Genomic DNA, 25,536 nt, shown 5'->3' on the forward strand with positions numbered 1-25,536 from the left:
GCAGGAAATTCCAGAGATGTTAACAGAAAACATCCTTTCCTCAGTGTAAATCTACAGATTATTAGCAAAAATGTACCAGTTAATCTTCCCTGATCCGGGAGTGTACAAAGAAAGAAGCAATCTCTAAAGTAACCAGTAAACAGTTCATCTAGGTCATTATGTATTAAAGTCAGCCTTTTAAATTGCACTTGGAAGCAGAGAAGTAACCACTACAGTTTCCAGTATACCGTTATAATGTACTTCTTTCAGTTCCATTAGCAGTTAAGTGACTATATTCTGCACCAACTGAAATTTTTATATGACTAGGCATAATGTTTCATCAAACATTCCGCATGGTTACAGATGGGGATGAGGAAGGCAAAATCTACATCTGAAAAACGAGATTGTAAATACCCTTCTAGATTTGGTTGGGGAAAAAAAACTGCATTTTGAGCATTTGAGCAGCATTTTGTAGCGCCAGGAGAGCCCTAAAGCCAAAAGGACCCATAATGGCTCAAACCTTGGTAGAGAAGTGCAAGCATTACCACCTCAGTTAAAGAAGCCTAGATTCTCCCTACCACCTTCCGTCAATAATTGCGGGAGAAGCAGCGTGACTCAGAGGAAAGAGCACGGGCTTGGGAATCAGAGGTCATGGGTTCTAATCCCGGCTCCACCACTTGTCAGCTGTGTGATTTTGGGCAAGTCACTTCGCTTCTCTGTGCCTCCGTTCCCTCATCTGGAAAATGAGGCTTAAGACTGTAAGCCCCATGTGGGACAACCTGATTACCTAGTATCCCCCTAGCACTTAGAACAGTGCTTGGCACATAGTAAGCACTTAACAAATGCCATCATTATTATTATCATTATTATTACTTTACTCTGAAACCGAGAATGACCCTGGCTGGAATTAAGAAGTATTCAGTACTTAAATAGTGTGGAATAGAAAAGAGAATTTTCAAAGTGTTAGGCTGCGCTGGGTGATGGCCAGTCCTCGATGAAAGCTATTTCCTAGAAAGCAAATGGCCTGCCTGGCTTTCGTAGCAGCAAATTATTGGGTCTGGGTGAAAGCAAGCCCCCAGAGGTGCCTTGGATGGGGATAGGCAGCAGGGAAGACCCGGGGTAGAAGATAAAATTTCTTGTATTTCTGGGCTCTGGTTCAGTGGGGTGTGTCTTCTTTTGGCTCTTAGAAGCAGTTTCCACCCAATAAGAAGTCACCTTATCCAAAAAAGCTACAGGAAGGTAGGCTAGAGGAGAGCCGGTTAGTGCTCATTTGGCTGTTTTCTAGCGTAAATTTTAGGTTTCATTTTCAATCTCCATTTGGATTTCCTTTTGGCATTCTCTTCAGTTGTATCTCTAGTTAAAATATCGTCCGTTAGCAAAAATGTTCAGTCAGAGTTTTACAGCTCTTCGAAGACCTCAGGCCCTTTGGGAGTCTGGCCAGAGTTCCTTTGTTCTGTGTGAATAACTGGACCAGTGAAAGTCTTTTGTGCCTCATTCTAGGTATATCTGTAAGCAAGGTGGCCCCATCTCACAAATGAGTGCATCTTATTAATCAGTCGTGATTATTGAGCACTTACATGTGCAGAGCACTGTACTAAGTTGGTGAGAGAATAAGAGTTGGTAGGTACAGTCACTGCTCACAGTGAGTTTACAGTCTAGAGGGGGAGACAGACGTTAATGTAAATAAATTACTGATATGTATGTAAGAAATTTTAGTAATAAAATTAAAATACCTTATTTTAATTTCAGCATATTACTGTTTATAAACGTTAAAACAGTTATATGCTTCCCACTAAACTATATTTGGATTGTTTTGTAATCTCACCTACTACCGGATTGAACAACCATCTTTATTTTACAGATAAAATATAAATGCAACCAAACGTTCGTACATTTTATAGGAACGAACCAGGTTGGCGTGCTAGCGCATTCCAATTTGTCACTCTCACCATCTTGATTGATCTTTTGGTATTATTTTATCAAAAGACTAGCTTCACAGTTTATCCACAACAGAATGAAAGTCAACTGGTTGGGATTTAATCTAGATAAGGTAATGTTGGTGCTGCTAAATTGGGAGAAAACCTAAAGTCAGTGTCAGCGCTGGACAAATAAACTACCAATTGGCCTAAAATCTATTTTTCAGAAATGAAACAAGCCTATTAACATTTTAATGGGAAAACTTTTATAAAACTTTTGACCACATGACCTTTACACCCCAACATGGGTAAGGAAATAAAGATTTGTGTTCTCCGCCAGTAATAGCAAACCTTACGGATAGAGTACATCCCTCTTCTTTTAGTCAGTAAGGTTTGAGATGTTGCTGCCAGCCAGTACTTTGCCCTGTACATTTTGTTCATTTAGTGTTCTGTTTAAAGCATATAATTATGCTACTGCATGTTCCAGCAATGCTTTCCTACTGAAGAAACCATGTGTTCATTTTTAGAAATGGAAATTACTCATTTCTCATATTTCAATGACATGATCACTGCATTTCATTATTTGGTCATCCTATTTGACTGCCTAATTTATGTGCCAAAGGTCTGTGATAATAAATCATTCAGAAGAACACAACCAATATAGTATTTGTGGTTAATTGTAGTTAAACCATGTGATGATATCGCCCAAGGCATTTAAAACAAAATTGGGCAACATACCGTCAGGAGCAAGCCTTTCTTTACAGTAAGGCTGTTTGGAATCACTTACTTACCCTCGTCATATTTGAGGGGTTTTTTGTGACTGAATTATGGTCTACTTTCTCTGTTTCTACTGTTTTTTTGAGAACTGATATTCTGACAGTATAAAAATGTTTGATTACTTCACAGTGGAAAATGAAGTCGAGGCAGAAAGAGTTCTCTTCTCTTATGGCTACGGCGCTAATGTACCGACTACGGCCAAAAGACGACTAAAGCACAGGTAAAATAATAATTATAATAATAACAATAACAATAACAATAATGATAATTGTGGTATTTGTTAAGCGCTCACTGTGTGCTAGGCATTGCACTAAATCCTGGGTGGATACAAGCAAATCGGGTTGGGAACAGTCTCTGTCCCACATGGGACTCACAGTCTCAATCCCCATTTTACAGTCGAGGTAACTGAGTCACAGAGGAGTGAAGTGACTTGCCCAAGGTCACACAGTAGACAAGTGGCAGAAGTTGGATTAGAACCCATGACCTTCTGACTCCCAGGACTGTGCTCTATCCACTATGCCATGCTGCTTCTGTTTTCCTATCCCAGTAAGCTAAATGAGATGGTATAGCATTATTCTTTTGAGAAACTGCGTATTTGACAGCCTGAAATTAATAAATGTGGAAGTAATGATAACAATAGTCTACCCATTTCTAAACAATTATAAAAATGGACCCTTTTCTAGGTAAACATTACTTCAGTGAGCGGTGATTTTCCCAAGGATTTCACCAAGCCTTTAATAAAATAATAATAATTGTATTATTTAAAAAAATGCTTACCATGTGATAAACTTTGTGCTAAACATTATGGTAGGTACAAGACAATCATAATCCCTCTTCCTCCCGACGTCAGGGCTGGATTAATATCAATTGTATCTATTGAGTTCTTACTATGTGCAGAGCACTTTACTAAATAAGCTCTTGGGAGAGTACAATGTAACGGTCTGTAGACAAGAGCATGGAGCTAGCAGTGTGGCCTAGTGGAAAGAGCACAGGCATGGGAGTCAGAGGACCTGGGTTCTAATCTCTGTTCTGCCACCTTAGGCAGGTCCCTTGACTTCTCTGTGACTCAGTTCCCTCATCTGTAAAATGGGGATTTAGACTGTGAGTCCCACGTGGGGCAGGGGCTGTATCCAACCCGATTTGCTTGTATCTACCCCGTTGCTTAGTACAGTGCCTGGCTCCTAACCGTTACCACAGTTATTATTATTAAGACCAAGGCTCCGGGTTTCCAGGCGCCTTGGCCGACCCCAAAATCATCACCCTTCTTGACGTTATTTTCATAACCGCGGTCTGGGAACTAAAAAGATGGTCTTCTTCTCAAAGCAACTACCCTTTAAATTGTAAATTAGAGAAGCAGCGTGGCTCAGTGAAAAGAGCACGGGCTTTGGAATCCGAGGTCATGGGTTTAAATCCGGCTCTGCCAATTGCCAGCTGTGTGACTTCGGGCAAGTCACTTCACTTCTCTGGGCCTCAGTTCCCTCATCTGGAAAATGGGGATTGAATCTGGGAGCCCCACGGGAGACAACCTGATCACCTTGTGGCCTCCCCAGCGCTTAGAACATCTCTCCATCCCCCCATCTTACCTCCTTCCCTTCCCCACAGCACCTGTATATATGTATATATGTTTGTACATATTTATTACTCTATTTATTTATTTATTTTACTTGTACATATCTATTCTTTTTATTTTATTTTGTTAGTATGTTTGGTTTTGTTCTCTGTCTCCCCCTTTTAGACTGTGAGCCCACTATTGGGTAGGGACCCTCTCTATATGTTGCCAACTTGTACTTCCCAAGCGCTTAGTACAGTGCTCTGCACACAGTAAGCGCTCAATAAATACGATTGAATGAATGAATGAATTATTATTAAGGAACATGGCAGCAGGAGAGCGGGGCCTACATATCCCCAGGAGTCCCTCTAAAATCCTAGATGCTTTAGTTTCCTTCCCCTTCATCTCATTTGGCCCACCTCCTGAGGTAGTGATTAGCACAAATAGATGTTGATCACCATCCAGTCAATCAATCAATCAATCAATCAATCGTATTTATTGAGCACTTACTATGTGCAGAGCACTGTACTAAGCGCTTGGGAAGTACAAATTGGCAACACATAGAGACAGTCCCTACCCAACAGTGGGCTCACAGTCTAAAAGGGGGAGACAGAGAACAGAACCAAACATACCAACAAAATAAAATAGGATAGAATCAATAGTATTTAATGAGTGCTTATTAAGTGCAGAGCACTGTACTGAGCCATTGGGACAGTAGGCACACCCCCCTTCATCTCAGTGCCTCCAGGAGGAATCTTGACAATTTCTTGCTTGGGGAGGTCATTAAGCAGGTAGTGACTAGATAAGAGAAAGCCTGCTGGATGCTTAAGAGGCAGTCAAGGGATTAAGTGGAGAGTCAACCCTCCCCCTCCTGTACCCTTGAAAGTTCAAAGGGCAGGGCTTGGGACATTTTAACAATTTTTGACCACTATAACACACTCATTCATTCATTCAGTTGTATTTACTGAGCACTTATTGCGTGCAGTGCACAGTAGAAGTCGGTAACATTTAAAGACGGTCCTTACGCAACAACGGGCTCACAGTCTAAACACATATCCTGTGAGCCCACTGTTGGGTAGGGACCGTCTCTATATGTTGCCAACTTGTACTTCCCAAGCGCTTAGTACAGTGCTCTGCACACAGTAAGCGCTCAATAAATACGATTGATGATGATGATATCCTGAAAAGCATTGTTTCCCACAACCCTCTTCGCTTACATTGGCGCATCCTTCCCAGACTGAGCCCCCTTTTTCCTCTCCTCCTCCCCATCCCCCCGCCCTACCTCCTTCCCCTCCCCACAGCACCTGTATATATATTTGTACAGATTTATTACTCTATTTATTTTTTTCTATTTTTTATTTTTATTTATTTTATTTTTTATTTTTTATTTATTTTATTTTCTATTTTTTATTTTTTATTTATTTTATTTTCTTTTTATTTCTTTCTTTTTATTTTATTTTTTTATTTTTCTATTCTGTTTATTTTGTTAATGATGTGCATATAGCTTTCATTCTGTTTGTTCTGACAACTTGGACACCTGTCTTCATGTTCTGTTTTGTTGTCGGTCTCCCCCTTCTAGACTGTGAAAACGTTGTTGGGTAGGGACCGTCTCTATATGTTGCCAGCTTGTACTTCCCAAGCGCTTAGTACAGTGCTCTGCACACAGTAAGCTCTCAATAAATATGAATGAATGAATCTTTCCTTCTATTTTCTTCCCTAACTGATTTCTGAAAACAAATCCATGCTGCCGTGCCTTCTGTTCCTTTCTTTCTATCTCTCAACCAGTTCGTTTGGATGCCAGATCATGGCCTGAACCGAATAGCTTCTCTTCTCACTTCCTCCCCACCCTAACACATTCTCCCTGCAACTCATCACTCTCAGATGTCTTCTTTTCTCCTGTCTTTACTTTCATTTAATTTCACTGTGGTTTTAGCTGGTAAATTGCTAGAAAGTCGTATTAGCAGTAAATATAAGTGTTTGTCAGCGTCTGGAGGACAACCCAACAACCACATATTATCTTTTTCCAAAATATCTGAGTTTCTTTATAATTGAATTGTGTTTGTGGCCTGTTGTTGTATGATAAGGTTGTACTGTAAGACTGTATTGGAAAATAAGTGAATTGAGTGCATGCAGGGATTACGTTTTTTGAAAGCAATGGATAAGTGCACTTAGTGGTTTGCTATCTGAAATTTGGAAATGCTTGTCTGAAGAGGTAAAATCAAAGTAACATTGTTTCCTCTGGTTGATAGTGGTTTCATGAAAGGGGTAGGACTTCATAAACCACCAGATCACAGAGACAGTTGTTATGGTGGTTTTCTTTTCATTTTTTGTTTTCTTCATAACACATTTTTTAGTGTTTCTTCATAACAGTAATGGGAACTTTAGTTGATTTTTGTGCTTCTTTTCCCTTAAATCTCTGTGGTTTATGACTCTGCTAGATTGACATAACTTATCAAGAATAATAATTAATAATTATGGTACTTGTTAAGCACTTACTATGTGCCATGCACATTCTAAATACTAGGATAGATACAAGATAATCAAGTTGGGCACAGTTCCTGTCATTCATTCAATCGTATTTATTGAGCGCTTACTTTGTGCAGAGCACTGTACTAAGCGCTTGGGAAGTACAAGTCGGCAACATATAGAGGCGGTCCCTACCCAAAAAAGGGCTCACAGTCTAGAAGGGGGAGACAGACGACAAAGCAAAACATGTAGGCAGGTGTCAAAATCGTCAGAACAAATAGATTTAAAGCTTCGCCACTTTGCTGTGTGACCCTGGGCAAGTCACTTCACTTCTCTGGACCTCACTTGCCTCATTTGTAAAATGGGGGTGGAGACTGTGAGCCCCAAGTGGGACAGGGACCGTGTCCAACCCGATTTGCCCGTATACACCCCAGCGCTTAGTACAGTTCCTGGCACATTGTCACACATGGGCCTCACAGTCTAAGTAGGAGACGCTAGGATTTACTCTCCATTTTACAGATGAGAAAACTGAGGCAAAGAGAAGTTAAGTGATGTGCCCAAGGTCGCACAACAAACATGTTGCAGAACAGGATTGGAGCCCAGTGCCTCTGAATCCCAGGTCCAGACTGATTTCACTCAGCCGCTGCTTCTCTAATGCAAAATTATCTTTATTTCATTCAGCGGGTTCTCCACAAATATTTGACACATTCTTAAATTGAAGTTCCTCTAGTATTGAATTTCAAGACCGGGACAGAAACATAACCTTAACTCTAAAGTTTATTCTTTTTCAACTATAATTTGAGAGATCAACAGCAGAGCACTAATTCTTCAATACATTACAGATTGAAAGAGGTAATTGAGTCTATAAGATATGTATAGACTGTAAGCTCCTCCTGCAGACCGTATGCTCTGTGTGGGTAATAGAGTGCTCTGCAGTAAGAACACAGTAAGAACTCAATAAATCCCATTTAATTAATTGATTACACTCCCAGACACTTAGTACAGTGTTCTGCAGCCGATCGATATCAATCAATCAATTAATCAATTATATTTATTGAGCACTTACTGGGTGCAGAAGAGCTTACTAAGCACTTGGGAGAGTGCGGTATAACAGGGTGGATAGATATGTTCACTGCCCATCTGCACACTGCAAGCGCTCAATAAATATCATTGGTTGATATATACATAAGTGATACAGGGGTTGTAGAAGTTAGAGAAGCAGGGTGGCCCTGTGGAAAGAGCACGGACTTGAGAGTCGGAGGTCCTGGGTTCTAGTCCCGGCTCCACTATTTGTCATCTGTGTGACTTTGGACAATTCACTTCACTTCTCTGGGCCTCAGTTACCTCATCTGTAAAATGGGGATTAAGACTGTGAGCCCCACATGGGACAACCTGATCACCTTGTATCCCCCCCAGCGCTTAGAACAGTGCTTCGCACATAGTAAGTGCTTAACAAATACCAACATTATTATCATGAGAAGCAGTGTGGCTCAGTGGAAAGAGACCGGGCTTGGGAGCCAGAGGTCATGGGTTCTAATCCTGGCTCTGCCACTTGTCAGCTGTGTGACTTTGGGCAAATCACTTAACTTCTCTGGGCCTCGGTTACCCCATCTGTAAAATGGGGAGTAAAGCTACGAGCCCCATGTGGGACAACCTGATCACCTTGTCTGTCCCCCCCCAGCGCTTAGAACAGTGCTTCACACATAGTAAGCACTTAACAAATTCCATCATTATTATTATTATTAAGTGGTGGTGTGAAAAGGCTAACGGTAGCAGTGGGGGGATAGTAAAGTGGGGCGGATGAGAGATTAATCAGGGAAGGACCCCTGGAAGAGATGTGATTTCACAAGGGCTTTGAAGAACAGTGATCTGTCAGATGTGATGTTGGAGGACTTTCAGTCAGGAGGGAGGCCTTGAGCAAAAAGTCGGCGGCAAGAGAGAAAAGAAAAAGATGAAGACACAGTGAGTAGGTACATTTAAGCAGAATGAAGCATGTGACCTGGGATATAGCCCAGGAAGAGCATGGTTAAGTAGGAGAGAGAAAGGTAATTGAGTGGTTAAAAGACAATGATCTGGAGATTCTGCTTCATGTGGAGACAAATGAACCATTGGAGGATTTGGAGGAAGGAGGCGGTGTGTGCATTTTAGAAAAATGATCAGGCTGCAGAGTAAATAACAGACTGGAGAGGGGAGAGTCTGGAGGTGGATTTCAAATTGGAGGATGACAACGTATTCAAGCCAGGTTATGACAGTGCCCAGAAAAGCGTGTTGGCAAATGGGATAAAAAGGAAGGAACAGATTCTGGAAATCTTGTGATGAAGAATCAGCGGGATTTGGCCACAGACTGAATATGGGGATTGAAAGAGAAGGAGGAGTCAAAGACAACGTCAAGGTTATGGGCTTGAAAGATAGGGAGGAAGGTGTTTTTATCAACAGTGATGGGAAAGTTAAGTGAATCAGAGGATTTGGGAGGAATTCGGTTTTTGACAGGTTGAGCTTGAAGTGTCAGCAGGATATCCAAGCGGAGGTGACCTGGAGGCAGGAGGAAATATGAGGTTACAACAAAGCAAAGAGGTCAAGGCTTGTGAGCTAGTTGGAAGAATAGATTTTGAACAGTATTAGCTGGTCCAAAGCCAATTTTTAGAGGATAAGTTTTGATAGCTCATTGTTCATTATATCATTTATAATAATGGCATTTATTAAGCACTTACTATGTGCAAAGCACTGTTCTAAGTCCTGGGGAGGTTACAAGGTGATCAGGTTGTCCCACAGGGGGCTCACAGTCTCAATCCCCATTTTACAGATGAGGTAACTGAGGCACAGGGAAGTTAAGTAACTTGCCTAAAGTCACAGCTGACAATTGGCAGAGCCGGGATTTGATCCCATGACCTCTGACTCCATAGCCTGTGCTCTTTCCAATATGGGAAAGGAAAGCAACATCCTAGCTTCATTTTGCTGGGGGTATGTCATGCTGAGAGAAAAATTAAACTTTGATAATTTTAAAGAAGAATTTTGCATTGTGGCTTTTAGGATCAGCAGAGTGCGTTAACTCTGTGGAAGAGATGGAAGCAGAGCTTTTAATAGGAAATGTTGGAAGCACCTTTCTTGATGGTTTTAAAGGCCTTAATTAAGTACCTGAATGAATCTGGCTGTAGATGAGAAAAACAGAGGATTAAATATTTAGGAAAACTATCCAGTTCTGTGTGTTGAACATAGAGGATGTTCTAAAGGTGAATTTTCTTGTCATTCATTCATTCATTCATTCAATCGTATTTACTGAGCACTTAATGTGTGCAGAGCACTGTACTAAGCGTTTGGGAAGTACAAGTTGGCAACATATAAAGACGGTCCCTACCCAACAGCGGGTTCACAGTCTAGAAGGGGGAGACAGACAACAAAACAAAACATATTAACAAAATAAAATAAATAGAATAAATATGTACAAGTAAAATAAATAGAGTAATAAATACGTACAACATATATACAGGTGCTGTGGGGAGGGGAAGGAGGTAAGATGAGGGGATGGGGAGGCAGAGGAGGGGGAGAGGAAGAAGAGGGCTCAGTCTGGGAAGGCCTTCTGGAGGAGGTGAGCTCTCAGTAGGGCTTTGAAGGAAGGAAGAGAGCTACCTTGGCAGATGTGCGGAGGGAGGGCATTCCAGGCCCGGGGGATGACGTGGGCCGGGGGTCGGCGGCGGGACCGGCGAAAACGAGGCACAGTGAGGAGATTCATTCATTCACTCATATTTATTAAGCGCTTACTGTGTGCAAAACACTGTACTAAGCACTCGGGAAAGTACAATACAATAATAAACAGTGACATGCCCTGCCCACAACAAGCTCACAGTCTGGACGGGAGAAGACAGGCATCAATATAAATAAATAAAATTACAGATATATACATAAGTGCTAATGCCCTTCTGTCACAACTTTCAGGTCTGTGTTGTCAGTATGAATTTTTGGTCATGTGTACACCTTCCCTGGTGCAGACTGATGCAGCACCTTTGTTTTCTTTAGACTTCTTGTCAGCCTGTAGCTCCTGGATGATGTGGTGAAGGAGTTTACCATCATTCGCACATCTTCTTGATTTTTGGACCTCTAGGACCTAGTCATCTGCGTAGAGTAATTCTCGTATAACTGTTCTAGGACTTTGTCATTCAAGTGAGCACTTATAAAATGCTTATTCCACACAAACCACTGTATTTCCTAAATGCCTGGAAGTTTATATTTGAGGTGAGAAAAAGAAACAGACTCTGACAGTTCAGGAACGCCCAATATAAGGAGGAAGGGAAGAACATCATACACTGAAAGAGCAGGGCCAGATTGATTTTCCTGTGGACTTTTAGATTTTTGTGGCCACCCCATAGACAAGCTCCCAGTCTGCTGGGTTGCAAAGCATTGGGGATCCTGCATAGAGGCTGGATCAACTGTCTGGCCAGACTTCCTTTTCTAAATCCTCCTCTGGCAAGCCAAATAATTGGGCAGTTTTGCTGCTAGCCGGCTAGAGGAGAATGAATCCAGCACCAGTTACTCACCCCCGCCTTCGTTCGTGACAGCGAACCACATCCAACCATCAGCTCCTAGGCTTCCCAGCCCCAGGGAGGGGAGGTGGTCAGGGAATAAGCTAAGAAAAGCCCAGCAGCACGTCTGGTCTGAGCGGAGGAATCGGCTGCGGAATCAAATTGGTCCCACTCCTGAGTCCTCCCCGATGTGTCCAGCCTGCCTGGGGCAGCAGCGGGGAAAGGCCGGTCACACAGGTCCCAATCCAGAGAGGAGTCCAAGGTGGGAAACGGTGGGAAATGGGAAACACATTGAGGGGAAAATTAGGTTGCATTTCCGGAAAGGTCAAAGCAGAGAGAGTGGAAAGGACAGCCAGGGTTTAGGATGTCCTATCCCAAACTGTGACAGTGAGTATCCATGAGGGCAACTAGCACACAGTCGTTCCCAGCACCCTGATGCCCCCACCGTCAGAGTCCCGGGCTGGATGGAGCGTGATACTGAAACCCGGGGGCCACACGCCCCAGACTCAATCAGTAATGCAGTAGGCCAAGGTAGGTATCCAGTCCACAATGCCCCAGCTTTCCAGGCTGTCCGGCAGGGATAGTCTATTCCACCTGGACACATTTCCCCACCGTCATACACAGGACACACATCTCCTTCCTGGTGGCTCAGTTTCTAGGAGGAACAACGTCCTCAGGCTTGGACAAGATGACCACAGGCCTGGTGGGGTAGAGAGGTCAGGGGCTAGAGGGGTGCAAAATGAGACCAGTGGCCCTTGCAGCTGCCTTCGTTTTGTTGCTTGTCGAATCAACTCCTTGGCCTCCCTCATGTCCTTCTGTGGCTCAACTCCTTGCCTCTAGCCCGACTGGCCCAGTTGTAGGACCAGTTATGTCACTGTCTAGATTGTGAGCTCGTTGTGGGCAGGGATTGTCTCTCTTTATTGTACTGTACTTTCCTAAGTTCTTAGTACAGTGCTCTGCACACAGTAAATGCTCAATAAATTGAGCAAATAAATTAAATGAATGAATTAATTAATGAGTGAAAGGACCAGATTACTCTCCTGAGGTATATAAGTAAGGATTTTTTTTTTTGCAGGCCTTTGTGCCCCTTCCCTTATTTTTTTTTCCAGTGGGATTAGTTAAGTGCTTATTATGTATCAAGCACTGTTCTAAGCGCTGGGGTAAAGACAAGAGCAGCAGGTTGGACACAGTCCCTGTCCATAAAACTCAGTCTAAATTAGAAGGAGGAGGATTTAATTCCCATTTTAGAGGAGGATTTAATTCCCATTTTAAAGATGAGGAAACTGAGACCAGAGAAGTGAATGATTTGCCCGTGGTCACACAACAGACAAGTGGCAGAGCTGGAATTAGAACCCAGGTCTGACTCCCAAGCCTGTGCTCTTTCCACTAATAATAATAATGACATTTATTAAGCACTTATTATGTGCAAAGCACTGTTCTAAGCACTGGGGAGGTTACAAGGTGATCAGGTTGTCCCACGTGGAGCTCACAGTCTTAATCCCCATTTTACAGATAAGGTAACTGAAGCACAGAGAAGTTAAGTGACTTGCCCTAAGTCACACAGCTGACAATTGGCAGAGCCGGGATTTGAACCCATGACCTCTGACTCCAAAGCCTGTGCTATTTCCACTGTGTCACGCTGCTTCTCTAAGCCACACTGTTTCTTTATCTGAGGCCTTTGGGTGCAGCTCCAAAAGCCCCTACATTGAGGTGGCCCAGTGTAGGGTAGAGCAGTTCCCAAAACTTAAGTTAACCTTCAACAACTGTCAACAATGATTCAGAAAGTAGAAGTAGTAGTAGTAGTAGTAGTAGTAGTAGTAGTAGTAGTAGTAGTAATAGGATTTATTAAGCACTTGCTGTGTGCAAAACACTGTTCTATCCACTGGGAAAAAATACATGGGTGAGCATTACATAGGGTTCCTAGGGTTCCTCGAAGTTCACAATCTGAAAAGTAAGAGGCTAAGGAGGCAGGCGAAGGGCACGTAAGAAGAAAATAAAATGATAAAAACACAAAATGAATATAAAAGCGGAGGGCAGTGATGTATATCCTGTATATATGTATATATGTTCCTGTATATATGTGTATATATATATATATATATGTGTATATATATATATTTGTACATATTTATTACTCTATTTATTTTACTTGTACATATCTATTTTATTTATTTTATTTTGTTAGTATGTTTGGTTTTGTTCTCTGTCTCCCCCTTTTAGACTGTGAGCCCACTGTTGGGTAGGGACTGTCTCTATATGTTGCCAATTTGTACTTCCCAAGCACTTAGTACAGTGCTCTGCACACAATAAGCGCTCAATAAATATGATTGATGATGATGATGATGATATAAGAGGTGTCAGGCGCCATGGTTAGAAGAGCAGGATTTCAGGGTTTTCATGGCTCAGAGGCCAACGCTCTGAGCCACAGAGACCGTGGTGGCTGCGGCCTTCCCAATTCTCTGCGAATTCCATGGAGGTGCTGCCACGCTGCTGTCACCACTGCTTCTGGCTCTCCCGCCAAGAAAGAGCAAGGCAGGCTGAGAAGGAGGCCCTGGGATGACACGGCTTGCGGGTGGCATAGATTGCCATCCAGGTGGTTTGGCGAGACAACGGTTTGGGAGGCCAAAGCGCATGTTGCCACTTCTTCTGTCCTTGTTATTTTGATGGAGCCAGAGAGACATGGGTGACCAAAAATGAAAAGCCCCAACAGAGACCCTGGGCCGACACTGACTCACTGAATAGTCTATGTGTATGGCCAAAGTGTCCCAGGTCCCAGGCCCCTGGCTTGGGAAAATCTGATCCCCTGTTGTTCTTCCCTGCCATTCTCATTGTTTGGTGCGGACGTTTGCCACCAAGATAGCAAGAAAGAGAACAGGTGGGAGTCCCAATTGTTGGACCGCCTACTGTCCCAAATCCCTTCATCAAGTCCCTTCCCCAGCCCAAGGGAATGCATTAGTTCCTCACGGTATTCTCCCTGCATGTCTCCTCACGAGAGCTGAATCAAGAGAAATGAAGGGAGTCTGTGTCATTAGACCTCTCCCTTTCCACAGTAACCGTAGGCCCTGGTGGCATGGGGATGGCCCAGAGGTTGAGTTAAGGGATTGAGGATTTTCCATTTTGGAGCAACAGCCAGTGGACCCCACCATGTGGGAAAGAAGCTGTCCAAACCCCATGTCACTGGGCCTCCATCAGCCCCGGCACCAGCTTGAGATGGACTCTTACAAGTGGCAGCAACCTCAGCTGCTCCCCTTCCACGCCCCCCCCAGAAACTGTAGACATGTGCTCTGCCTTAAAGGAGCTTACAGTCTAGTAGTAGCAGCAGTAGTAGTAATCATAGCAATAGTAGAGAAGCAGCATGGCCTAGTCGATAGAGTGTGGGGCTGGGAGTCAGAAAGACCTGGGTTCTAATCCCAGCTCCACCATTTGTCTGCTGGGTGACCTCAGGCAAGTCACTTAACATCTCTGTGCCTCAGTTCCTTCACCTGTAAAATGGGGACGAAGACTGTGAGCCCTACGTGGGACAGGGGCTATTTCCAACCTGATTATCTTGTATCTACCCCAGCACTTAGTGCAGTGCTTGGCACATAGTAAGCGCTTAACAAATACCATCAATAGTGGGGCCTGTCTACTTCATCATCATCATCATCATCAATCGTATTTATTGATTGTTTCATTTTGTTGTCTGTCACCCCCTTCTAGACTGTGAGCCCATTGTTGGGTAGGGATTGTCTCGATCTGCTGCCAAATTGTACTTTCCAAGTGTTTAGTACAGTGCTCTGCACACAGTAAGCACTCGGTAAATACGATTGACTGGCTGACTGAATGAATGAATAGTAGTAATAGTATTTACTAAGTACTCCCTGTGTACCGAGCATAGGAGAAAGTGCTGGGAAAGAGTACATAAATGAGAAATAGACACAGCTGCTATCCCTCGGCAGGCTCACAGTCTAAAAATGAAAAGGGGGAGAGGGAACAAATAATAATAATTATGGTATATGTTAAGCACTTCCTATGTGCCAGGCACTGTACTAAGTGCCAGGGTGGATACAAGCAAATCCCAGTTGGACACAGTCCCTGTCAATCAATCAATCAATCATATTTATTGAGCGCTTACTGTGTGCAGAGCACTGTACTAAGCGCTTGGGAAGTACAAGTTGGCAACATACAGAGACAGTCCCCAGTCCCTACCCAACAGTGGGCTCACAGCCTCCATCCCCATTTTACAGCTGAGGGAACTGAGGCCCAGAGAACTGAAGTGACTTGCCCAAGGTCACACAGCAGACAAGTGGTGGATCCTGGATTAGAACCCATGACCTTCTGACGTCTGCCAGGCCCATACTCCATCCATTATGCCATGCTGCTTCTCTGCTATTGCTACACTTGGGGACAGATACACCAGGAGAGATGAAATAAAACACCAAGACAACGTAAAGATAAAAACAAAGCTCAGTAGGGTGCTGGGGCTAGAGAGCAGATTTCCAGGCCCTCGCAGCTCAGAGCCCACAGTCCCGACCGTGGCCACAGTGATGTGTAGAGTGGTGATTTCCTCCACGCTTTTCATGGAGGTGGCACTGCCAGGCCGCGGTCACTTTCCTTGGGCCGCTGCTGGGCGGGGGGGTGGAGGCTCCGCAGTGGTGCTGAGGAAAACCGTTGTGGAAGGCAGTGCGGGGGTCAGCTAGACGGGGATCGACTAGAGGGGGACACCCCGGGCCCTTGGAGCCAAGACGGTGGGTGGCATGTACCTGGAAGAGTCAAGCAGCTGTCGAGGGGCCGTCCGAGAGCTGCAGTGGAGAGGCCTCTGTTACAGTGCTCTTTCCAATCAATCAATCAATCGTATTTATTGAGCACTTACTGTGTGCAGAGCACTGTACTAAGCGCTTGGGAAGTACAAGTTGGCAACACGTAGACACGGTCCCTACCCAACAGTGGGCTCACAGTCTCCACACAGCCCGCTTTGCCCTAACCCGTCTAGGAGGAGAGGGGCGGGCCGGGCCATGAAAAGCCACCTCCACGGCTACTAACGACACAGCCACCTTCACTCGGCCAGCTGGGGAGGCACCCACTAAAACCAGTTAGAGGGCATGAAGACTGATCTCCGCAGTGAGGCCCTGGGTGGCACGGAAGTGCTGACGAAATAGCAGTTGGGCAGGTTGTGAGCCCGTTGGGGGGTAGGGACCGTCTCTATATGTTGCCGAATTGTACTTCCCAAGTGCTTAGTACAGTGCTCTGCCCACAGTAAACGCTCAATAAATACAATTGAATGAATGAAAAGAGAGATGAAACATCAATTGGGACAGGCTTCCTGGAGAAGGTACTGTCTCAGAAAGGCTTTGAAGGGGAGAGTAATGATCTCCCAGACAGTAAGCGCTCAATAAATACGATTGAATGAGTGACTATGGAAAGGAGAGGAAGTTCCAGTTAGAAGAGAGAGGGTAAGCAAGAGGTTGGTGGTGGGAGAGATGAGAATGAGGCCTAGTCAGTAAGAATGAAGCGGGTAAGCTGGGGTGTAGAGGGAGAAAAGAGAGGGTAAGTAGGAAGGAAAGAGCTGCTTAACTGCTTTAATTACAACGGTCAGGAGTTTCTGCTTGATGTTGAGAAAAAAATGTGGCTCAATATAGGCGTTTGAGAAGTAGGGAGGAATGTGCAGAAGGACATTTTAGAAAAGTCATCCAGGTTACAGATGCAAAAGCGAAGCATAACTGTTTTACAGCAAAGAGGTTTAAAAGCGTTCCCTAAGCAAATAATATTTTTGGTTTGAAATAAGCGTAGCCTATGAAGTGAGAATAGATCAATCACGTTATTCACAATTTTTAAAAAGGCATGTATAATGGCCAGATTGTTATTTCAGAAAACTGTCTTCACGCATCACTATTTGGAAAGGTAAATAACTTACATAACTAACCTGGATTCCAATAAAATTGGCTCTACCTGGCTTGACTGAACTTGAAAGTCTGAAGTAATGTGTTCATTTCGGTCATGACTGTTTTGAAAATAATAAGCGTGATTTTCTGGTTGTATGTCTTCGTTATTTGACCTTCGTTATTTGATTCATTGACTAAATGGGCTAAACACAAACAATAAGAAGATCTAAATGTGCACTGTTTGTTTCTTTAAAGCTTATTAAAATAGGCTATTTTATGGGTATGCTATTTTAATTCCTGTATTTTGGAAAACTGAGAGTGTCGATTTGGAGCTTTTGTACTGGAGGTAGCCTTGTAAAAAATAAAGGAAAGAAAACAGAAAGGAGAAGAGGTAGCGCTGTTCCTACAAGTCAGCACCTGCATGATGATTTGCTCTTTTCACATAATGTCTCTTCCCATAATTTAGATTTTGAGCATTTCCTTAGATTAGAGTTTCTTTAATGATCTCACTCGTGTATTGTCATTTCCTTGAAACAGTTCTAGTTAGCAATATTTTGATCAAAATCGGGTTAAGATGAGTTGCACCTCAGGCCAACAATACATTCCTTATAAATATTGTCCATTTTTTTATGGCATTTGTTAAGCACTGGAGTAGGTACAAGCTATTCAGGTTGGACAAGGTCCATGTCCTACATGGGGCTCACAGTATTAATCCCCATTTTCCTGATGAGGTCACCGAGGCACAGAGAAGGTAAGTGACTCGCCCAAGATCACACAGCAGACAAGTTGCGGAGTTCCCCCATGCTCTGTCCATTAGGCCCTGCTGTTTCTCATTAGGCCTCAATGATTTCCTTCAAGGATGGCATTTACGAGGGCCCTGAATAAGACCTCATTCAAATACAGGCGATTGAGCAGAGAATGATTACAGGCTTCCAGGCAATTTTCAGCTTAGAGGCTACTTTAAAACACACTCACTCTTTGTCATTCACGCTTATTGAAATTGTTTTTCTCTGCTACTTAGGGGAAGAGTTGTCTGTTGCAAATCCTTAGGCTGTTGAGGGAAGAATTTGGCTCTCACATCCACAATTGTTGCATGGCATATGCAGCAGGGCATATACCCCAGCTGTGGAACTATTTCATCAAGGCACCATGGTGCATAGTTTGTTTCTGTGATTTCCACAAGTTTTCCTCTCCGTATGATCCAGGCTTTTCATCTGGACTGGTGGGGTAAGATGGAAGCGAGGAGCAGACCGTGTAGCTTCTTTAGGGGCAAGCGTAATTTTCTCTTCTCCAGTCTAAACAACCCTATCAGCAGCGTCTCAGGGCTTAATGCAGTGCTCTGCACCCATTAAGCATCCAATAAGTACCTTGGCTTGGTGGATCATCATCATAACTGCAGTATTTTTAAGTGCCTAATCTATGCCAAGTACTGTACTAAGTGCTGGAGCACTTGGCACATAGTAAGCGCTTGACAAATACCATCATTATTAGGGAGTCAGAGGATGTGGGTTCCAAGTCTGGCTCCACCACTTGTCTGTTGCGTGACCTTGGGCAAGCCACTTAACTTCTCTATCCCTCAGTTATCTCATCTGTAAAATGGAGATAAAGGTTGTGAGCCCCACGTGAGACAACTCTATTACCGTATATCTACCCCAGCACTTAGACAGTGCTTGGAACATAGTAAGTGCTTAACAAATACCATAAATGTTATTATTATTCCAGGATAAGCAGATTGGACACAGTTCCCATCCCACAAAGAGCTCACAGTCTTAGGGCAAGGGAGAACAAGTATCTAATATCAATTTTAGAGATGAAGAAACCGAGGCACTGTTGATCAATCATATTCATTGAGCACTTGCTTTGTGCAGAGCACTGTACTAAGCACTTGGGAGAGTCTGCTATGTGACCTCAGGCAAGTCGCTTCACTTCTCAGTGCCTCAGTTATCTCATCTGTGAAATGGGGGGATTAAGATTGTGAGCCCTGAATGGGACAACCTGATAACCTTGTATCTATCCCAGCGCTTAGAACAGTGCTTGGCACATAGTAAGCGCTTAACAAATGCCATCATTATGATTGTTATTCTCTGTGCCTCAGTTACCTCATCTGTAAAATGGGGGTTGAGACTGTGAACCCCACCCGAGAGAAGGACTGTATCCAACCTGATTTACTCCTATCCACCCCGACACTTAGTATGGTGCCTGATAGTAGTAGTAAGCGCTTAGCAAATGCCATAATTAGTATTTTTACAAAACAACAAGGAAGTTCAGTGACTTTCCCAAAGTCACACAGCAGTCAGGAGGTGGATCCCGGATTAGAGTCCAGAACCCCCGACTCCCAAGCCCTCGCTCTCTCCACTAGGCTACACTGCTTCTCATATATCATCATCAAATAACATCAAATATCATCGTTATTATTATTATTGTTATCAACATCACCACTGTCATCATCGGTTAAGTAAGAAATACGGCCCCTGACCTCAAGGTGCTAATGGATGAGACTGACCTCTGTAAAATGGGGATCAAGACTGTGAGCCCCAAGTGGGACAGGGACTGTGACCAATCCTTTTAGCTTGTATCCACCCCAGTGCTTAGATCAGTACCCGCACATAGTAAGCAATTAACAAATACCATAGTTATTAGTATTATAGGATAATTCTTTATTATTATTATTAATCATATTTACTGAGAGCTTACTGTGTGATTATTACAGTTACTGAGAGCCAAAGCTTCGATGGATGTATAGCTCGATAGGTATAAATTCATAAGAAGCAGTGTGGCTCAGTGGATAGAGCGCGGGCTTGGGAGTAAGAGGTCATGGGTTCTAATCCCGGCTCCACCACTTATCAGCTGTGTGACTTTGGGCAGTCAATCAAGTCAATCAATCAATCGTATTTATTGAGTGCTTACTGTGTGCAGAGCACTGTACTAAGTGCTTGGGAAGTACAAGTTGGCAACATATAGAGATGGTCCCTACCCAACAATGGGCTTACAGTCTAGAAGGGGGAGACAGAGAACAAAACAAAACATATTAGCAAAATAAAATAAATAGAATAGATATGTACAAGTAAAATAAATAAATAAATAGAGTAATAAATACGTACAAACACATATATACATATATACAGGTTCTGTGGGAAAGGGAAGGAGGCAAAGCTGGGGGGATGGAGAGGGGAAGGAGGGGGAGAGGAAAGAGGGGGCTCAGTCTGAGAAGGCCTCCTGGAGGAGGTGAGCTCTCAGTAGGGCCTTGAAGGGAGGAAGAGAGCTAGCTTGGCGGATGTGGGGAGGGAGGGCATTCCCGGCCAGGGGGATGACGTGGGCCGGGGGTCGACGGCGGGACAGGCGAGAACGAGGCACGGTGAGGAGATTAGCGGCGGAGGAGCGGAGGGTGTGGGCTGGGCTGTAGAAGGAGAGAAGGGAGGTGAGGTAGGAGGGGGCGAAGTGATGGACAGCCTTGAAGCCGAGGGTGAGGAGTTTCTGCCTGATGCATAGGTTGATTGGTAGCCACTGGAGATTTTTGAGGAGCGGAGTAACGTGCCCAGGGTGTTTCTGGACAAAGACAATCCCGGCAGCGGCGTAAAGTATGGATTGAAGTGGGGAGATACAGGAGGATGGGAGATCGGAGAGAGGCTGATACAGTAGTCCGGACGGGATAGGATGAGAGCTTGAACAGGCAGGGTGGCGGTTTGGGTGGAGAGGAAAGGGCGGATCTTGGCAATGTTGCGCAGTTGAGACCGGTGGGTGTTGGTGATGGCTTGGATGTGAGGGGTGAATGAGAGAGCCTAGTCGAGGATGACACCAAGGTTGCGGGCTTGTGAGACGGGAAGGGTGGTAGTGCCGTCAACAGTGATGGGAAAGTCAGGGAGAGGGCAGGGTTTGGGAGGGAAGACAAGGAGTTCAGTCTTGGACATGTTGAGTTTTAGGTGGTGGGCAGACATCCAGACGGAGATGTCCTGAAGGCAGGAGGAGATGCGAGCCTGGAGGGAAGGAGAGAGAGCAGGGACAGAGATGTAGATCTGGGTGTCATCAGCGTAGAGATGATAGTTGAAGCCGTGGGAGCAAATGAGGTCACCAAGGGAGTGAGTACAGATAGAGAACAGAATGGGACCAAGAACTGAACCTTGAGGAACCCCTATAGTAAGGGGGTGGGAGGGGGAGGAGGAGCCTGCAAAAGAGACTGAGAATGAATGACCGGAGAGGTAAGAGGAGAACCAGGAGAGGATGGAGTCTGTGAAGCAAGGTTGTATAGCGTGTTGAGGAGAAGGGGGTGGTCCACAGTGTCGAAGGCAGCTGAGAGGTCGAGGAGGATTAGGACAGAGTATGAGCCGTTGGATTTGGCAAGCAGGAGCTCATTGGTGACCTTTGAGAAGGCAGTTTCCGTGGACTGTAGGTGACGGAAGCCAGATTGGAGGGGATCGAGGAGAGAGTTGGTGTTGAGGAATTCGAGGCAGCGAGTGTAAGTCACTGGCGCGGGCAAGTCACCTAACTTCTCTGTGCCTCAGTTACCTCATCTGGAAAATGGGGATTAAGACTGTGAGCCCCATGTGGGACAACCTGTTGACCTGGTATCTTCCCCAGTGCTTAGAACAGTGCTTGGCACGTAGCGCTTAACAAATACCGAAATAATAATAATAATAATAATAATTATTATTATTATTATTATTATTATTATTTCTTGATGATATGTGTAATTGCTCAGGGAACCTGTTTGGCGGAAACCCGGAAAGGTGAAGCTTAGTAGGGTATCGCTTCCCGGAGGAGGCACAGGTGAATTAGGAGAGCATTGAAGCCGAGGAGAGCCGTGGTCTGATGGATATGAGGGGAGAGTTCCACAGAGGAGGAGGTCCTCTGTTATACAAAGGACCTTGGATAAGTTACAATCTTATTACAATCATATAGCCTGCGGAGCACCCACTTAATTGTGTCATTCTATCGAAAGCTCTTGGGGGCGGGGGGGGGGGGGGGGGGGGGGGGGGGGGGGGGGCGGGTGTGTGTGTGTCCGAACAGCAGTTCGTTCAAAGCGGACTAGTGTCAGTGAATGTATCTGTGAGGAATAGCATCTTTAAGCACGGCATTATGCCCTCTTATCTGCAAGGGTGACCAATTCACATAATGAATGGTGAAATGCATGCAAGGAGCACCAATCTCTGAAGAGAAGAGAAGGCTGAATTACTAGATCAGCCTTATAATTGTTGATTTAAGGCCTGGTAGTAGAGACATTCAAGGGACTCCTTAAAATAGCTTTCTTCTCCCTAGGGTATCTTTATTGTAAAACTTCACCCACTCTTCCAGCTACCCTGCAACCACATTTCCCCTTTCCCCTTTTCTGCTTTACTCATCAGCCCGTCACGTAGACAGTTTTAAGTACCATTTGGCTTCCATTTGCTGGCAGGTACCAGGCAAATTGAAGACTACAGCAGAGGGAAGGGTTCCAAGGATAGGAGCCATTTTTAGCTATTCATTCATTCATATTTATTGAGCACTTACTGGGTGTGGAGCACTGTTCTAAGTGCTTAGGAGAGTACAGTACAACAATAAACAGACATTCTCTGGCCACAGCGAGCTTATAGTCTGGTGGGGGGCTAGGTCTCCTGCTCCTTTCCTGGGGTTCAAAAATGAGCATTGGAATTAGGTAATACAGTCGATAGGATCTCAGCTGCCGAGTGGTAATCTTTGGACACTTGGTGACAAGTGTTGGATCCAAAGATTTAAATACAAAAAACAAGTATATCAGCATGCTCTGGGGATTATGCTGTATTGCTCATCAAATAGATTTCTGTTCAGACTTTTTTTTCTACTTCAGAACAGTGGATTGGAGCCGTCCTGTATTAACTCTCAGCTGGTGGTATTTGTTCAATGCCTTCTGAGCACAAAGAGAGAAGCAGCATGGCTCAGTGGAAAGAGCACAGGCTTGGGAGCCATAGGTCATGGGTTCTAATCCTGACTCTGCCCCTTGTCAGGTGTGTGACTGGGCAAGTCACTTAACTTCTCTGTGCCTCAGTTACCTCATCTGTAAAATGGGGATTAAGATTGTGAGCCCCATGTGGGACAACCTTATCCCCTTCTGTCCCCCGCCAGCGCTTAGAACAGTGCTTCGCATGTAGTAAGCACTTAACAAATGCCATCATCATCATCACAAAGAATTGTACTAAGTGCATGGAGTCAGTAGAATCAGTCAATCAATCAATCGTATTTATTGAGCGCTTATTATGTGCGGAGCACCGTACTATGTGCTTGTCTTATACTGTCAAGTCGTCTCTGACCCATAGCAATGCCATGGACACATCTCTCCCAGAACTCCCCACCTCCATCAGCAGTCGTTCCGGTACTGTATCCATAGAGTTTTCCTGGTAAAAATCCGGAAGTGGTGTGCCATTGCCTCCTTCATTCATTCAATCGTATTTATTGAGCACTTACTGTGTGCAGAGCACTGTACTAAGCGCTTGGGAAGTATAAGTTGGCAACATACAGAGATTGTCCCTACCCTATAGGCTTACAGTCTAGAAGGGGGAGACAGACAACAAAACAAAACATATTAACAAAATAAAATAAATAGAATAAATATGTACAAGTAAAATAAATAAATAATTAAATAGAGTAATAAATATGTACAAACATGTATACATATATACAGGTGCTGTGGGGAGGGGAAGGAGGTAAGGCGGGAGGATGGGAAGGGGGAGGAGGGGGAGAGGAAGGAGAGGGCTCAGTCTGGGAAGGCCTCCTGGAGGAGGTGAGCTCTCAGTAGGAGTATTAGAAACCAGGTCCTTCTGACTTCAATCAATCAATCAATCAATCATATTTATTGAGCGCTTACTGTGTGCAGAGCACTGTACTAAGTGCTTGGGAAGTACAAGTTGGCAACATATAGAGACAGTCCCTACCCAACAGTGGGCTCACAGTCTAAAAGGGAGAGACGGAGAACAAAACCAAGCATACTAACAAAATAAAATAAATAGAATAGATATGTACAAGTAAAATAAATAAATAAATAAATACATAGAGTAATAAATATGTATAAACATATATACATATATACAGGTGCTGTGGGGAAGGGAAGGAGGTAAGATGGGGGGGATGGAGGGAGGGACGAGGGGAAGAGGAAGGAAGGGGCTCAGTCTGGGAAGGCCTCCTGGAAGAGGTGAGCTCTCAGTAGGGCCTTGAAGGGAGGAAGAGAGCTAGCTTGGCGGATGGGCAGAGGGAGGGCGTTCCAGGCCCGGGAGATGACGTGGGCCGGGGGTCAATGGCGGGACAGGCGAGAACGAGGTACAGTGAGGAGATTAGCGGCAGAGGAGCAGAGGGTGCGGGGTGGGCTGGAGAAGGAGAGAAGGGAGGTGAGGTAGGAGGGGGCGAGGTGATGGACAGCCTTGAAGCCCAGGGTGAGGAGTTTCTGCCTGATGCGCAGATTGATTGGTAGCCACTGGAGATTTTTGAGACTTCCGGCCCATGCTCTAGCTACTAGGCCATGCTGCATCTCTTCATCCCCCAATGTGGCTCTCTCTCATTGTACCCCCTTTCCCTCTCTCTTCTCATTCGTTCATTCATTCATTCATTCAATCATATTTATTGAGCACTTACTGTGCGCAGAGCACTGTACTAAGCGCTTGGGAAGTACAAGTCGGCAACATATAGAAACAGTCCCTACTCAACAGCGGGCTCACAGTGTGTAGAAGACATCCTTTGAACCCCATCCATTGTCCATCTCTGCCCCCCACTTCAGCTCCTGGTCACTGATGTTTACCGCCTCCTCGAATCTCACCTCTGCATTTCATTCGGAGCTGTTTTGCTAACCTTCCCAAGAGCTCTCCTTTCTCCCACTCTAATCGTTGGGGATTTCAATGTCATCATGGTGATCGTCCCATATCCCTCCTACCATTCCTTTCCAAACTCCTTGAACGAGTTGTCTACACGCGCTGCCTAGAATTCCTCAACAACAACTCTCTCCTCGACCCCCTCCAGTCTGGCTTCCGTCCCCTTCATTCCACGGAAACTGCGCTCTCAAAGGTCACCAATGACCTCCTGCTTGCCAAATCCAACGGCTCATACTCTGTCCTAATCCTCCTCGACCTCTCAGCTGCCTTTGACACTGTGGACCACCCCCTTCTCCTCAACACGTTATCTGACCTTGGCTTCACTGACTCCGTCCTCTCCTGGTTCTCCTCTTATCTCTCCGGTCGTTCTTTCTCAGTCTCTTTTGCAGGCTCCTCCTCCCCCTCCCATCCTCTTACTGTGGGGGTTCCCCAAGGTTCAGTGCTTGGTCCCCTTCTGTTCTCAATCTACACTCACTCCCTTGGTGACCTCATTCGCTCCCACGGCTTCAACTATCATCTCTACGCTGATGACACCCAGATCTACATCTCTGCCCCTGCTCTCTCCCCCTCCCTCCAGGCTCGCATCTCCTCCTGCCTTCAGGACATCTCCATCTGGATGTCCGCCCGCCACCTAAAGCTCAACATGTCGAAGACTGAGCTCCT

The 25,536-nt window shown here is 44.7% G+C and overlaps 1 protein-coding gene across 2 annotated transcripts in view; it reads left to right on the forward strand.

Moving 5' to 3' along the window:
• The window catches only part of PIBF1 (progesterone immunomodulatory binding factor 1), a 332,641-nt gene that overhangs the window by 188,878 nt on the left and 118,227 nt on the right, over positions 1-25,536 (forward strand). For both annotated transcript variants that reach the window (XM_038741731.1, XM_038741734.1), the window contains one exon: positions 2,802-2,892. In XM_038741731.1, coding sequence (XP_038597659.1) covers positions 2,802-2,892 — 91 coding nt within the window. The remainder of the gene's footprint in view (positions 1-2,801; positions 2,893-25,536) is intronic.

The sequence above is a fragment of the Tachyglossus aculeatus genome, chromosome 2, assembly GCF_015852505.1.
Source record: "Tachyglossus aculeatus isolate mTacAcu1 chromosome 2, mTacAcu1.pri, whole genome shotgun sequence".
Classification (NCBI taxonomy): Eukaryota; Metazoa; Chordata; class Mammalia; order Monotremata; family Tachyglossidae; genus Tachyglossus; species Tachyglossus aculeatus.